Source organism: Perna viridis, chromosome 7, assembly GCF_037379345.1.
Source record: "Perna viridis isolate PV_CMFRI_1.1 ecotype Kerala chromosome 7, ASM3737934v1, whole genome shotgun sequence".
NCBI classification, from domain to species: domain Eukaryota; kingdom Metazoa; phylum Mollusca; class Bivalvia; order Mytilida; family Mytilidae; genus Perna; species Perna viridis.
Genome location: NC_142451.1, coordinates 16,394,925 through 16,413,004, shown reverse-complemented (window position 1 = coordinate 16,413,004; position 18,080 = coordinate 16,394,925). Strand labels below are relative to the sequence as shown.

Genomic DNA, 18,080 nt, shown 5'->3' with positions numbered 1-18,080 from the left:
CGTGAGAGGTTTGCTCATGGATGAAGAATTAATACGTGTCTGTGTGTGATACAGAGAAAGGATGATGGTTTGCGATACAGAGAAGGGGGCGGAGTGTGATACAGAGAAAGGGTGACGGGGATCTTTCGTGTCTTTATGCTTAACAATTAATCCAAGTATATAAACGCTTCCGGTTAGCAACACTCAGTACCAGAAAGCAAAATATTTGAATTATATTGAAATAATGTACACTACTTCCATTTAAGTGCCACATCCTCTAATTAGAGTAAGAAGTTTTGGCGTTTCATTTCCGACCTAGCTTAAATTAACTTCAGTTTTTTGTTCGTCTTGTTTTACACAAGGAAAAATCTTTCAACATTCAAAATGAAGGTTGTGTATGGAAATGTTCTAAATTGGATTTTAATCCTGGCTTTTCGAGTTGGTGAGTACAAGAACATATTTTTCGTTGCAGCTATGTTCCGGTTGTCATTGAAATACTCGTTAAATTATTTTTAAATGAGCTTTGAATTCATACAGAGAGGCACAAGGTCTTATATATGAATTGTCAAAACAACTGAACAATTCTGATGTACGCGAAAACAAAACAAAAACAAAAAACACAACACCAGAGATAAAACACATCAAAGATTTAGGATTTCTAAATTAGTTTTGATATTGTATATCGGTACAGACGCAAAGGAAACATATAATGCAAGTGTTTTTGGTTAACATACAACTCATCATTGATGAACCAAGTACTTGTTTTAAGCTATTAAGAATTGAATTGAGAAATGTAGGCCAAGAAAAACCGATACTTAAATACAAATTAAAGATACAAAGATACCAGTATGAACTTATACCCCTAAAAAACAAAACGACCCGACTTCTGAGGGAGGAGATAACGCGTTGACTAGTCGGATGACTATACCAAAGTATCCGGTAGTCTACAAGAATGACTCAACACAACTGAAAAATGAACAAGACAGTATATCCATGTCGAATCGATTCCTAATAACAAGAAACACGATGGATCTAATTTTCCTAATATCAATTTCTGATTATGAATATGGTCTCGAGTCGTGTCGAACGGACAGACAGATACACAAGTACACAAGTCTACACTATAGCACAAAAATGTTAGATTCATGTGTCCATTTGCTTATATGTATGAAAATTATAACTGCATGGATGAAATAAAAAACAATTTTCTCCATTTTTATAGATGTCACATATTGTGCCTATCAAGTATTTCAAGAATTGAAATCCTGGCCAGAAGCACAGGCATACTGCCAACATATAAAAGGTCATTTAGCACACGTTTATAGTTTGGACACGGTGCCCGCGAGCTGGAGACAAAATCAGGAAGAATTCTGGGTCGGTGGACTTCTAAATGACCAAGGTTTTCAATGGACAAACAATAAAGACAATGGAGGTATTCATTTTGATCATGTATTGAAACCATTGACATTGTAGTACGTGGGCTGAGATAACCCTTCGTGCACCCCCACTCATCAACCAAATTATGATTTTCAGGTACCCTTATACCTCCCATTTAAGAATATTTCTGTCGCCAAAAAATTCACTGAAGCATTTTTGTATTTTTCGGCTACTTTTTATACTTCGTTGAGGCAAAAATCCATTTTTCGAGTATTTTGATTCTACGAACTCTTTCTTTCTTCAAAACGATGTAAACTTACATATGTATGTATCATCATATAGCCCAATGTCCCAGCTTTACAATGGTGCCAATACCGTTGCGGTAACATTAGGGTTTTGGAGTAAAATGAATTAAATGTACCCCTACCCCGCCGAAAAATCGCTTAAATTGGCATATATTTCAATGTCAAAACCCCTAGAGTATTTATGCTTCAGTAAAAAAATGACTTATTTGGTATTTTTTTTTAGTATTATAACAATTTATACTTCTGGGGTTCTTTTGATGAATTTTGCCGATTTTTGTAGTCAGAATGTATCCAAAAATGCAAAAAAATCGGATTTTCGAATTTTCGTAAAAGTCAGATAAATTTTACTCTACAATTTATTCTTCAACTAAAACGTCTCAAATTTGGAATCATTCGATAGATAATTTTATTTTCTACATAAACAAACCACGAAAACTAATTTTCAAGAAAGAATTTTCAAGAAATGGTAAAATATTACCCCTACTCCCGGAAAACTGGTCACAGTATCAAACAGAATTCTTATTCACATCATACCGACAGTGTAGAACTCATATTTTAAGCATTCATAATTAGGATAAAGATGTACAAAACATATCTATTCAATTCAGGCGCTTATATTTTCCTTTTAGGGTGACAATTACTATAAAATCGGAAAAATGGAAAATTTCAGGATTTCAAAATTTTCTTCAATGTCACCCGTTATTGTCTTTTTTGGAATACCGTAGTTTAAACAAGCTTTCATGTAATACAGCACATTAATATTATGTCTAGGCTTCAAAATGAACCTAAGCAATAGATATTTGAACTTTTTCATGTCATGTTACGTGGGAAAATGCCACCCCTACCCATGAAAAAAATGCCTAAACATGAATTTAAATGTTATTTTTGTCAAATAAAGGGTGTACAATAGACATATTTGGTTATTTTTGTTTTAATTAGTGATGTATCTAATATATCTTCTCATTTCAGGCGCGATTTTTTCAGTTTCAATATAACAATAATGATTTTGTTCATGAAAAGGGGAATTTTCGGAATTTAATATTTTCTTCAATTTCACATATAATTGGCAATTTTTTCAAATACCGTACTTCAAACAAGCTTTTGTATATTCAAACACAATAATATAGTGTCTTAGCTTTCTAATGAGCCCAAGTAGTGAATATTTGAACTTTTCCAAGACCAATTAGGTGAAAAATTGCCACCTCTACCATGAGAAGAATACTTCAACATGGACCAAAATGTAAATTTCTAACTATAATCGATGCAAAAAAGACATGTTGGGTACTTGTGTTTAATATATCACGTAAATTGTATATTTTTGTTTAAGATATCACAGTTTGAACAACATTTGATATTGTTTGTTATCATTATTTTTATACTTGATAAGGATAAGGTTTCAAATAAGCAGTACGAATTGATGACCGGCATATATGTATCCAACGCCATTTAAAAAATGCTAATCTAACATATACGAATTGTGTTTTTTTACGGAAATTTTAGTGGGTATGAGGTACCATTCTTTCGCTTAAATGGCCTGGAATACTTTAAAGTATGCATTGCCTTGATTTATTAGAGAGGTAAGTTGCTCCATAAATGAGTTTGAATACACAATACATCCGAAAATTCCCCATTTTATGAAAACCTCATTATTATCACCTTCAAGCTGAAAAATACTAGCCTGAAATGAGAACATGTGTTTAATACATCAATATATAAAACACAAGTACCCAAATGTCTTTTTTGCATCGATTATATGCTAAAAATAAACATTTTGTTCCATGTTGAGGTATTCTTCTCATGGGTAGGGGTGACAATTTTTCACCTAATTGGTCTTGGAAAAGTTCAAATATTTATTACTTGGGCTCATTGGAAAGCTAAGACACTATATTATTGTGTTTGAATGCACAAAAGCTTGTTTGGAGTACGGTATTTGGAGAACAAATTTCCAATTATATGTGGAATTGAAGAAAATATTAAATTCCGAAAATTCCCCTTTTTATGAAAAAAAACTCATTATTGTTACATTGCATTTGAAAACATCGAGTCTGAAATGAGAAGATATGTTAGATACATCACTAATTAAAACAAAAGAACGCATCATGCCTATTGCACACCCTTTATTTGCCAAAATAACATTTAAATTCATGTTGAGGCATTTTTTCATGGGTAGGGGTGGCATTTTCCTACCTAACATGACGTGAAAAAGTTCAAATATCTATTGCTTAGGCTCATTTTGAAGCCTAGATAATATTAATGTGCTGTATCACATAAAAGCTGGTTTAAACTATAGTATAGTCATGACCTCAGAGAGCTAAGTGATTGGTCCAAAAATGGCTCAAGTCTTTTAATCCTGACAAAACGGAAATTATGTTGTTTTGTAATATTGAGACTCCCGAAATAAACTTTGTATTTAATGATAAAAATATACCAGTTACAGATATGCATAAACATTTAGGTGTAACATTTAGTAACGATGCAAAATGGAATAATCATGTTGAATGTATAATCAAAAATGTATCGAAACATTTAAATGTATTACGGAAACTTAAGTATAGTTTAGGAAAAAAGAATCTTGAATCACTATATCTTACTTTTATTTGACCGTTATTTGAATATGCATGTGAAGTTTTGGACAATATGGGTGTGGGTTATTGCGATAAACTTGAACAATTGCAGCTAGAGACTGCTCGAATAGTAACTGGACTTCCAATCTTTACTAGTGCACGAATCATTTATAGTGAAATCGGATGGGGAAACTCTAGCAGAAAGACGTGAAAGAAGAAAACTACAGTTGTTCTATAGTATTCAACATAATAATGCTCCAGAATATTTATACAATTTGATCCCACCAACAATTCAGAGTACAACAGTTTACCCCTTACGTAATGGAAATGACTTGATATATCCTTTTTGTCGACTGTCTTTGACACAAGACTCGTTTTTACCACCAACTCTACGGTTATGGAATAAACTCAATTTGTCTACTCGTAACATTGAATCTATAGGTAAATTTAAAAATGAATTAAAGAGGAGTAAATCAAATCCAGCAAACAGAGTTACTAAATATTTCGAGTTTGGAAATCGTAAATTAAACATTATTTTAACACAAATACGATGTTCGGCCTCCTTTTTAAATTATGATCTCTCGAGAGTTAACATTATAACTGATCCATCCTGCCGATGTGGTGCTAGCATTGAAGATTCAAATCATTTTTTCTTTGAATGTCTTCACTATTCTGATATTAGAAACAGACTCCTTATTAATCTAAATTGGTTACCGGAAAATTGTCGAGTAAATTTAAGTACCTTAACGTGTGGTCACCCGGCTCTTACCGATGAGTAAAATACAATAATTTTTAGTCATGTACATAATTATATAAAAGGATCTAAGAGGTTCCATATTGTATAATCGGTATCATTGATACTGTAAGTATATTTATAACAACCACATACATCATCACATCATCACAATATTTGCTAGTTATATCATGTCAATATTATGTTTATATATTTATTGTATTGTTTTTGCATGTTTTCAATATGTATTGTTACACACTGTATATGGGAGCAGACTTAATAAGTTTGTCTTACTTGTGTCTAATCCATTTTGCATAATTACGCAAATAAAATATGTTTAAACTAAAAACTTAAACTATAGTATTCTAAAAAGACAATAACGGGTGATATAGAAGAAAATTCTGAAATTTCCCATTTTTCCGATTTTATAGTAATTGTCAACCTAAAGAAAAAAGTAAACGCCTGAATTGATCAGATATGTTTTGTTTATCTTTATCTTAATCATGAATGCTTAAAATATGAGTTCTACACTATCGGTATGATGTGAATGAGAATTCTGTTTGATACTGTGAACAGTTTTACAGGGGTAGGAGTAATACTTTTACCATTTTTTGAAAATTCTTTCTTGAAAATTAGTTTTGGTGGTTTGTTTATGTAGAAAATAAAATTATCTATCGAATGATTCCAAATTTGAGACGTTTCAGTTGAAGAATAACTTGTAGAGTAAAATTTATGACTTTTACGAAAATTCAAAAATCCGATTTTTTGCATTTTTGGATACATTCTGACTACAAAAATCGGCAAAATTCATCAAAAGAACCCCAGAAGTATAAATTGTTATAATACTAAACAAAAAATACCAAATAAGTCATTTTTTTTACTGAAGCATAAATACTCTAGGGGTTTTGACATTGAAATATATGCCAATTTAAGCGATTTTTCGGCGGGATAGGGGTACATTTTATTCGTTTTACCCCAAAACTGTAAGTGTTGCTGCCACTGTTTTGGTATTATTGTAAAGCTGAGACATTGGGCTATATGATAATACCTTAATATGTTTAGTTTGTCAATACATGCTTTCCATGGAAGGTTTAGACTGTCAAACAATTGAATCACAAAAATCTTGGCTTTTTGACCCAGTGAGGTATAAATATAGGCTTATACTGAAAAAGAATCCAAAAATATTTTTTGGCGACAAATTAATTCGGTAATGGGAGGTATAAAGGTACCTAAAAATCACCATGAAGTTGATGAGTAGGGGTGCACGGTGGACCTCCCAGCTTATGGACTATTGTTATTATGTTTTGAACTTGCTGTTTACGTTAATTCTGTTGTCCTGTGTATTTATTTCATTTTGTAGCTTAGAATTATTACTTTCTATTTATGTAGTAGTCTATCGACATTTTTATACCACAACTATAGAAATTTTGTTTTTTCTCCGAGTTTGACCAATGTCATGTAATCTTAGAGGAAAAGTGCTCTTCAGGTAACAATCATCAGAGATGAAGATACAATCTAAGTACACGACTTATTCTGAACACTATGACATGAAAACTTACATTTAATTTTAATGTTTTCAGACAAAGTAACTTTACTGGAACCCCTCATATTCCATCGAGGGTGTTACAGGCCTAGTGCTATCATTGGTGGGCAACCCATCAACAACATCACGGCCGAACAGTGCTTTAAACAGTGTAAATGGACAGGATCAATCGGACTCGTGGTAAAAATGAAATCATACTTTATTGTGGTTTAGCTGGAACTATAGGTTATCATAGAATCTGGCTTGTTATGAAATGAATGAAATGATCGCATTTTTGTGTAGCAGATTGTTTTTGTGAATGCTAATTGAAACTCACGTCCAGTTAGTTTTACAGCTAGAAACATTTTTTTTCTATCATGGCATGTCAGGCTTTGTTTGTTACAAGGGTTGAATTTTGTTTTTTGTTTAGTCTTGTCTTTGCTAGGTTTTTTTAAAGATATATATTTGTTTGTTAGCTTTGTTGTTGTTTTATTTGTTTGGTTCGTTATGCAATAATGACATTCGAGTTTTTGCTCAGAAGACTTTGTCACATTTTAGATGATTATACTGTAGATAAATTCAGATAAAGCATATGTGATAGATACATTGCATTTGAAAATATACAGCAGGGACAAGTATTTTGAGAGGGTGTTCCGTGCTATTTTTGTCATTTTGCCAAAATTTTGGACGAAATTTACGTACTAAATATATTCGAATTTTGGTGACAGTGGCATTATCATTCACTTTTTAAACCTCGTCTTATTAGCAATCTTACTGTCTGTGTGAACACAACCTTAGAGGTGGGTCACGTACCGACGATACAGCATGTACAGTCCGATGTTCAGGGGAAGAGACAGAAATGTGTGGCGGTTTCAAGGGTGTATCAATGTACAACATCAGTAAGTAAAACGAAGAAGCAATACCGAGGGTCTAAACTAGGGGATAATCTTTAGGCCAAAAAATACCGCAAACACCATAAGGAAAAACAAAAAAAACAAAAAAACAAACAAACAAACAAACAAACAAAAACGAAGAATTGAACGCACACAGCACAAACGAACAAAACCAAGAAGTAAACGTCTACACACAGATTAACTGAACAGCATGTACAACGTCGCCTGAAACCATGTCAGTTAAAACGGGGGCTCAATTTCAATTGACCCAACCCAACACGAATGATTATCCTTCTAAAAGGCAATATAAAATATCCAATATTTGTTCTTTCAATTAAATGTTCAATTTAACAACTTCTATGTACAATAAAACGAACCCCACTTTTCCAAGAAACGTAAGGTTCTGGAATACTCAGGTACACACTGGCTGAGAAACCGTTTTAGTTAATGAATTAACTTCGCCAAAAAATAAGTGTACAGTACATTCTGCATATACTTAGGGATACAACAATATGCTTTCATGCAGTAACCGGAACTTAGATATATACTAAAGAAATGTCATGGCAACGACTGATATCTTTATCGACATATATATCGTCTCGTGGAATGAACAAATCGGTTTCAGGTTCCATGAAGATCCATGAGTTTAGATGCATGTATATTAAGTTTCTTCATCAATCTTTCAGATAAAAAGTCTGTAAAATGGGCCGACTCTGAGCCGAGCGATGAACACGGACACGATTGTGCGTACATAAAGAAGCAACAACAGACCGAAGGAATACTTTGGTACTCGACATCCTGCAGTATGACTCTACCGTATCTATGTCACCTCAGTAAGTTAAAGAATAAAATTGTAGCTTAATAGTTTTTAAGTGTAAGTGTTTGTAAGAATCAGGCAAAATGGGAAAAATCAGAAACATGCATGTCACATCCCACCGATCTGACAATGTAATATTATTCAAGGATACTTTCTCTATTTGAAAAGATCATTCTTTGATCAGAATTTTTCAATAGAATGTTAGAAAAATAAGGTTTGACAGAGTTATCTGCCCTTGAAATGTTCATTTTCAGTGTATTTTAATGAAATTATGACTCAATTAGCCAAAATGATCGGGGAAAAAATCTTTTTTCCTTGATTCTGATGGTGCAAAATTGTCAAAGTACACTATCAAAATGATGGTTTTATTTTTCATACCATGATCAACCTACTGCTTGATTCTTACAGAGACTGACACTCATTTTTTGCATACCCACCCTGCATTGGTTACAGGAAAGAAACACATGTCTATATACTGAATAGTTCTGGAAATAATGTACTTATAAATACCGTAACACAATAGTACTAAAATCCAAGAACTTAAATTCGTTCTTACAATAAGGATTTAAGAAATAAATCTGCATCCCAGTCCGATTACTCTGACCCTGCATCCCGCATCTTTTTTCATTTGGATATTGATATGTCGTTCAAGGAGGGTTGTAGGGTCTGAGGAAAATCGAACTACCCTGCTTATAAACATTCCTTAGGGTACAATATATTCACTCCCCTCCCCCCCAAAAAAACAAACAAACAAACGAACAAACGAACAAATAAAACAAACATGCAACACTTTTTTTACTTTTTAAAAGCACGCAAATATTTTGTTCCATTTTGTCTCTGTTGATTATATTTTTACATTAACAAAGTGTTACTACGTCTGTGGTAAAAGTAAATATAATTCATCATATTAAAGATTCATGTTCTTGTAAAGAAAAGCAGTACTAAGAGAGGCAACTCTTTTTCAATTCTAAAAATTATAATTGCAGAAAACAATGATGCATGTGGAGTCAAAGATTCTTGTGTTCGGACGTCCATAAAGCCAGATACATGGAAAAACTCTGGGAAAGGTTGTCTTCTACTGAATGGATCCACCGCCATTGTTGATATTACAAATATGCACGACGTTGACATAAAACAACTTCCACCGGGGGATTATTGGATCGGCCTGAAACGCAATAGAAAATGGGAATGGACTAATGGTATGTTTTTATTTTATTTTATTTTTGCCTACTTTAAAAAAGAGAGTTTAGATTATACCCAGTCAAGCATGTATAAGAAGAACGAAGCACCAGTTTGAAATAAAAATTGCGTATGTGTTTTTCTTAAAACTTAAAAAAAAAAAATAAATAAATAATACCGTCAATTCTCTATTCTTCTATATTGACTGGCGACGAAGCGCTTTGAATGATCATAATTAATATTTTTCACGATTTTATCAACCGAAAACAAAACAAAACAAAACATTTCATGTCTTAAAACTTTAAAGAGAAAACTAACATCTATTTATAATATCGTATACATTTTGTAGTTTCCTTGTGTTCGTTTTATTTTCCACCATGTTTAATTTTTCCTTTTTCAGCTTATTTCTTTACTTGAATTTACTAAAATTTTGTCGTCATACCATACATTTTTGTACATTCATGAAATTTTCTTTTTATTCACCGACAGTACCTTAATATATTGAGATAACTTTTGTCCAACTCCTTTCCATTTCATTGTTTCAAATTTGTTGGTGACATGGTATTTGAACGTACATGTAAAGTGCAGTTGCTGTGTCTCAGTTCTACCGTATGTATTAGGTGAATATAGAGGAGATATATATCGTATTACTGATGGTTTTATACTAATTTTTTTTAATATATTAATTCAAAACCTTCCCTATAACTATTAGTGGTTGAAGAATAAGGTTGGAATTCTCAGATTTAAAATTTTAACAAATTTTAATAAAACAGTACTAAAAACATAAACAAATATACTTTTATTGCACAAAGAATTCAATTGACATGTCTCCTGACTGAAAAGACCTATTGCATTGCTATTGGTAACAAAATATGGTACATTTTCTTGAAATTTCAAAAATGAAATTACATCTTTAAGATGTTTTCTTATAAATTTAGGACTACCAATAACCAAGAGTCTGTTCCACCATAGTGTTATACCAATGGCAGGCACATGTACAGCACTATCGGATAAGGGCAAAAATTTAGGACTATCAAAACAGCAATGTACAGAGAAAAAGAAATTTATTTGCCAGTACCGTAAGTAGTATAAATATGATGAATTCATGGGCAACTAGCATAATTGGTTTGAGTTCCTCAGTATTTATACAGTAGAGGTCTGTTTAAATATAGGGTAATGACAAAATTGCCGAACTGACAAACTCTAGTTAATAGTCAAAAGGAAATTCGGTGTAACAGATGGCGATATCAAGCCAAGAACTAGAAAGTTGAAAACAACCACAATGGTCCAGACTTGGTATTTCTGAGTTAAAACTTTGTGTTTCGGCTAATACCTGGCGTTTGTGTAGCTTGGTTATAGTTTCTTTGAAACTATTTAAGAATAAAAAAACATTAAAAAGACAATATTTTTATATTCTATGCATTTTTCAACTCCAAGTACGTTTATACTGTAGTTGTATGTAAGTATACCACAATATCTCTTTTTCAGAACACCCGATTAAGAATACGGGAACATCAAATGCCAGCATTGATTCACTGGATGGAGACAACATTAGACAAGTTGATATGACCACAGCGTTCCTTTCACTTCGGAACTCACCTGCAACAAAGTCATCTGATTCCGAAAGAACAAACACGAGCAATAAGTCACCTTCTGTGAATGGAAGTGAGTCTTTTGACTTAGAAAAGGGGGACTATCAAACTAACTTGTACAAATCAAGTGAGTATATTCAAATAAAGTTTGTTTTTCCAATTCTATAGTTTCCCTTTTAAGCTGGAAAATCAAGCCACCACGTCTTTCATATTTACATGTACGTATTTGCATTGCTTAATGTTTTTTTCCTTTTCCAATATTTGGTTTGTACATTCCAGTTTATTCGCCCTAAGGAAACATCTAAATTGCATATGTATTTGATTACTCACCCAAATTAGTGGAAGATGTTTCTGGACGCGTACATGGAGCTTATACTCATTAATGAGGAATTTACATTTAACATCTCGGGCGATTTTTCATGTTGAATGAAGAATGAAGCCTAATTGTGTAATTCTTTTTATGCTTTGGCAAATTTTGGTAAGTGGTATATGATACATACATGTAATTTAAGTCAGACAAGCCTGACTACAGGATTAGTTTTGAAGACACGAAATTATATAGTTCCCTTAAAAATTTTCGCGTTCTGCGGTTGAATCTATATATTTTTATTCATCAGTAAAAGATCTCATTTTTCTTATTTTAAAACTGGTCTCTTTTTGATTTAAAACAGACCATGCAACTTTTAAAATAAATACTATTAAACATTTATTATTAACTTGTTTTTATTTCAATTTGTCTCATTTGTAGTAATGTACCTGGCTATTGGAGTCGCTTCTGGAATGGCTTTAGTTTTCGCCCTCTGTGTTATTATTTACGTGGCAAAAAGGTAAACTATGCTTAGCTTCTTTCTAGCTTTAATTTCCGAGGTTTAGTCTATATAAAATTCAGACTCTACTTTTGATGGAGAAGATTCATGATGTAGAAAAAACACAGAAGAAACGATGCTTTTTCGGTCAACGTAACGATAGTCTTTTCATGTATTCAGATATGTATTTTTGAGAAATCCCATAAAAATTTGCCAAATCAAACCAAATCAAGAACAGTAATTCATGCAAAATGCCAATTTCATACACAATCTAATGATTGCAACAACCGAATTACAAACTCTGTAACAGTTTCTGAATTAGAAAGTAAATTTAATTTGGTGGGTTTTTGACATGCATGAATCCGGCCTTGACCTCCTGTCTGATTTATTTATAAAGACTGCTTCTTAAATACACCATTAACTGTACGCATTGAAAGTCTAGTCAACACACTTTAAAGAACGTTTGATAAATATATTTTTTTAATTGTAATGAACCGTGTTCTAATATTCAAATCCTCTGAACAACAAGTGACAAAAATAAAGAGTGATCAGCGGTAAGTGTACACATTTTGAAATTGATTTAGAATAACCAAATTAGACATTTTAAATGATAGTAGTATTCTCGAAAAATGTGCTAGCCCAGCTAGTTTAAAAAAATTAAAATGGCTTTTGGCAACTTTTAGTCTAACATCAATCGGACAATTCCATTGTAAAACATTAACAATAAATATGATGTCTCCGCAGATGCAGATCTAGGAACACGGAATTCAAGACAGTTCGCTATCCAAAGGGGAAAGAGAACCCGGTATTAAGATACGCAAGTGACGACAACAATGAACCATCTAATCATGTTATTTCTGAACCAGAGGTTCATTACGAAATCCCATGTGATGCCCAAGAGTCGCCATTTCGAGCCACGCAACGAATATTGCAGAATAACTATGTGCTCGGTAGAGATGGGTTTCCAACAAATTCATGGAGAAGAAAGAAAGCTGAAAAAGACACGAACATAAACAAAAACCGTGTACCGGAAATAAGACACGTGCATCCTTGTTCTGAAAGGTCATACGGAGATACAAGTTATATCATTCACAATGTTCGTGCTCAGTGTCATCCTAACGCAAACTCTCGTGGAACTCCGGTGGACATTACTTACACCGGAAGTTTAGACACGCGTCTGCGTAAACCACCAGTTCAACAGCAACAAAATCCTGACGTGAGGCTGTCTGAAACATACAGTATGGTTGAACGTAAACTTAGTGAGCCTATTCTAAATGTAGATACTAGTGACTTATATGCATGCGTCCAAAAAGCAATGGACAGTCAACAATACGAAGACTATTACGATAATGGTGACCCAAACATTAGGGTTACATTATGTTAACGATTGCCTTACTTCTATATTATTTGACTTCTATGAAGTGACTTCTGTGAATGTACAGGGTGAATGAATGTGTACATCGTATTTGAGAAATGCTATACGTTTGTTAGTACAAGTGTAACTATGTTTGAGTCACTTATTGTAATGATTACACATAACAAGTACTATCTTTAAAAATAAAGATAGCCGACACAGTAATATTTGTTCTTTTTACTTGTAATTTTCTACATTACATTCAGGAAATAACACATGGCAAGCAATTTTGATTTTCGATACAGTGTTTTTAAAGCAACTAAGTTATCATTATTTGGCCAATCGGGAAACAAAATTGCGATCAGGTGACTTGCGTTTCCATGGAAAGAGCGTCTTTAAGGTCAAAGCAGAAAAAGCGAAACTATACCGACTGCGCCGGAACATCTGTTTAATATATGTGTTATATCCTTTACATATATTTATGCATTAAACTGCTTTGTCTTAGGACACCCGTCATATGAAGAAGAATTAGTATTTATTTCCATTTCTTATTGTTTTGATACAGATACAGCTTGGTAGGGAATATACATGAATGTAAAAAAGCTCATTTGAATATTAATTTGATAAGTACCCATAGCAAATAAACGCAATATTAGTATTGTATGAATCTTAGTATGCTCAAATCAAGGTCTACCTACGGTATTCAAACTTCGTTTCTATGGTATTCTTTTTCCAGCCCGAGAGAGAATTGAATTGAACGTACATCACGACTGGTGTCTTGCAAAAAGTAAGAACTGCTTACCCTTCCGAAGCTCCCGAGTTCACTCCCGGTGTTGATAGTGTTCTGTGCATACGTTTTCTTTCTATTGTGTTATAAGTATGTTTTTATTCTTCATGCGTTAATTTTGATGTTCCCGGTTTTGTCTTGTCAAAGAATTTTTCCACGTTTGTAGCTTTGGTATTGCTTTTACTCCTTTGTCATTATACCAGCTTTGCTGGGTAACTTATAATGCAGGGCATGACTAGTGAATTCTGCTTATAAAAATATCACGCAATTCACACTTTTATTCTGAATTTATTTGATCGCTGGTTTTTTTTCCTTTTTGCATAGTGTGATACGATTTATTTCAGTAGCTGTGTTTTCTAGGTGATTGTCATCATTAATATTGACTGAATATTCCATGTACGTTCGTTGTATCGTTTAATTCCAGGATTGATTACCTCATTTTTTACGAAGAACTAGACGTAATTTTTTAAAGAGAATTTTAATTGTTATTTTCATACATATATGGTATTTGCATTAAAACAGATAAACGTAGTTTAAGTTTTATTTTGAAATCGACGTTTCATCACCATGGATTTAATTAATTCTGTTGTTGGGTCTTTGAAGCTTGCTTAAAGGTGTGTTTACACTTACTGAAAACCTGCTGCCGAATTCTGAAAGTGTTTACTATTTTGTATTGGGATTATACGCTAGTGCATTTGTTGCTTTTCACCACATCCGTTCTTGACAAATACTATCAGAACTACCAGCATTAGAAAAAAAAATCGGTTTGGACTGGTCAAACATGATCACTGAACGCAAAGACGCATTAATGACCAAAATCTCCTTACTGTGGACTGGCACATGAAATCTACGGTGTGGTTAAAATAGTTATAAGTCATCAACTACCCACTTTAATCTAAGGTCACACATGAACTTAAACAACAAACAAACATACATAAAATTCACTCAATAAAGCAACCAATTCTCTCCATGGCATATCTTAACATACAATACATAGACAAAATGAGATATCCAATGAAAAAAAAAAAAAAAAAACGCTCGCAGTTACTGAAAGCTATCTCAGAACATATCAAAGGATTACAATACAATCAAAACTACCAGCATTAGAAATAATCGGTCACTACAATAGCCGAATATCTCTATTTGTGAAAACAAAGTTCAAAGAATACACAGTAATTTGAAAACCTATTATATTTTTATATCAAGTCTTGTAATGGTAAAAAATCTTAGTAAATGTTTTAAGAAGTTTGTAGTATCGATACCCCTGGAGCGAAAGTTTTTCTGTGAGCAATTTATTGCGTCATTAAAATCTGACACTTTATCACAATTAACGGGCAAAATGTAATTCTTACTTGATATAGGTTTAACTAACACTTTGTACTTGATCAAAGTCGTTTTTTTTCTCTACCTGAGAGATTGAATGTGATATATTTTAATTGTTGCCTTTGGTGCACTTAAATTAATCAACCATGCACATTTTCAGTTGACAATTCTTCTATTTGAGTGTCAATGGTGAGACGATTTATCTTTGTTTTCTTTAGATTAAATATCCGTAAGTATTTAGCAAATGTTCATTTGTCTCTCTTCTTGTCATTTTTTTGCAATAATTTTGGTCTTGTTTTGTTGAATGATGGATTAATATCAATATTCTCTCCATTTGATGAAGATTTTCAAACATATATATATATATCTAACCATTTAACAGGAACAAATATAAATACATTTTAGATTTGAAACATTTCTATTGAAGTTCAGTCAGTTGGGTATAATACATATAATTTATGACCAAAATCTATTTTCGAGTAAAATTAACTGCAATTCTTTGTATATTTTGAACATGTGACCTGCGCAACAGAACATCAATTGCTTCCACGAATCTGAGTCGAACAGTAAAGCCTCCGAAACACATGAAAGAATATCGCCTTCATTTTGCTCGAAGAGATAAACAAGGTTGTGTACTGGAAGAGATCAATGATTGCATAAAACATTTTATTTTTTTATTGAGTAGTCTTTCATTATGTACAATAAATTTGATAGACAAGATCTGATGTATATCAACTGGTATATTGGAGACAAGATCTGATGTATATCAACTGGTATATTGGCCATATGTTCCGTTAAACAAGAGTAAATGTTATTTGTAATTGCATACTGAAGTCTAAAGCGACTTTGAACGGATAACTTTACAATAGCTGTCTTCGAAAATAGAAAATGGAATATTTTGTATTTCTCCAATAAAGTTTGAGAAAAAGAAAGTAATACTATGATTGTCATATTTTGGCAGAGTTTCGATAAAGTTGTATGTAAGAGATGTTTTGGTGTAGCGTCATTAAGTATTTTACCATGACGCAAATGGAAAAGTTGCTTACAAGTGTGTTGTGTTGACGGACACCCTACAAAACCGAAAACGAGTCAAATACTTCCACAAATAGTGAAGTGTCCAAGATTACTTGTGCATACGTCCTTTGCAGATCCTTTATCAAAGCGGAAGGCAAATCGAGCAAAGTAATTGTTACAGTTTTAGCACTTTAGATTCGGTATTGCCAAGTTTGCCCCATATTTCGCAGGCATTCATTGCAGTCGGTAATAGTATGACCTTTTTTCAAAAAGGTTGTTTTTGGATATCGTTGAGCTTTAATTCGGGTTAGCATCAATATTGTAAAGATAGTAAAGAGTTTTTGCAGGCTTAGTCATTTAAAAAGGTGTCATTTTAAAACTTAGAATTTCTACCTAGAGGGTAGATATCTCACTAGACATTGTAATACTCAGATTATTTGATGCATCTGTCCAGTACTTAGGTGACTATGTTGGCCTTTTGAAATTTGGCAAGGGTCGATAAAAGGTTTCTTTTTAATATGATTTCCACTCCATGTTAAGAGACTGTCCGTTAGGCAATCATTAAACTTATTATGATGTCACAGAAAACCGGGAATTAACTAAAATATGAACTTTCAAAGAGTGGTTTCCCTTTATTTTAAAATTTCTAATGCTTTTTATGTAATTCATTTCATACATGAACCATTTCAGTAAATTACAAACCAATAGCCAGCTTTTAGAAAATATGAGTTGGTGATCTGTAATGGATGACAAATTTCTTTTTGATGTATTTCTATTCGGGTCGTTGTCTCACATTTCTCCTGTATCTGCTGAACACGAGTCAGTTTCTGATAATAGGAGAAGCGCATGGCATGAACTTTACATTATAATAATATTTCTGTTTAGGTGTTACTGGTCAACGAACGTAAAACCAGTACGGATATGGCCACAATGCATCTGATGAACTCCATTGGCAAATAGTTTCCCAACCCATAGCTGCTATGATACGAGACGTACATGTTGTTGAAGTGAACGATGTACCATGCTACAAATTACATATTCCTGTACATGAACTAAGTTACGTGCTAAACTATAATCCACTGTTTCTGAATTTACATTTGTAGTACCATTTTTGAGCCTGAACTTTAATTCCGTTTTATGGTTTAAAGGGTCTCAGATTCGTAACTTATTTCAGTTATACTATCTTCAAACCCCTGTTGTTACTGAAAAAAATCTAATTGATATATTTTTTCTGATTAATTGTATTTTTTTGTACCTTTTATAGCATGTTATGAAAGCTTGCGAGTGAAAATTTATCAAGGAAACTCTTAACCGACACATTGAGTGTAGATTTATTTTGCTTTGAAATAATGTTCACATTCTTTCATTGGTGAAGCTAGCGACAGGACAAAATCGATGTCGCTGTCATAACGTTGATTTATATACGGACCATCTAATCTGATTTAATCAAAATAATCTTTTTTTTACAATAGACTCTTTTCGAGTCGCTCGGCCCTACAAAAAATCCGTAGAGTGACAACAATTTCATGCAAAATTCCATACGGCAGGTCAATTTGAATATTACCGCATAGAAATGAATAGTTGAAAATGGGACAATTCAAGTTGTCACGATAGTCGTAGAATTATAAACGTTCCTCTATTGTCTTTTTCCAGACGAGGCAGTCTTGGGTGTGACTGTAGTGCCCTTAACTTCAAGATATTTTGGTATAGATGCAATGATAATCATTAAACCGAGAATTGTTCAGCGAAATAACGTCATCCATATTGAGAAATCTGGAACTTTTTGTTGCAGTAAACACTTAAAGAAGTCGGCCTCGTAGGATTGTAGAAATAAA

General features: G+C 32.9%; 1 protein-coding gene across 2 annotated transcripts; it reads left to right on the top strand.

Annotated features, from left to right (window-relative positions):
• Positions 1 to 271: 271 nt before the first annotated feature.
• On the top strand, positions 272 to 13,346 carry LOC148611550 (uncharacterized). 2 transcript variants are annotated; one of them, XM_088592208.1, is made up of 10 exons: positions 272 to 421; positions 1,202 to 1,411; positions 6,539 to 6,681; positions 7,247 to 7,379; positions 8,060 to 8,206; positions 9,177 to 9,389; positions 10,308 to 10,448; positions 10,858 to 11,034; positions 11,710 to 11,788; positions 12,512 to 13,346. In XM_088592208.1, exons 1-10 carry the CDS (start codon positions 364 to 366, stop codon positions 13,149 to 13,151), a joined length of 1,941 nt encoding a protein of 646 aa, XP_088448334.1. In that variant the 5' UTR covers positions 272 to 363; the 3' UTR covers positions 13,152 to 13,346. The 2 variants fall into 2 exon arrangements, with proteins under 2 accessions (XP_088448334.1, XP_088448333.1); XM_088592207.1 differs by having other exon boundaries at positions 10,858 to 11,088.
• The last annotated feature ends 4,734 nt before the right edge of the window (positions 13,347 to 18,080 follow it).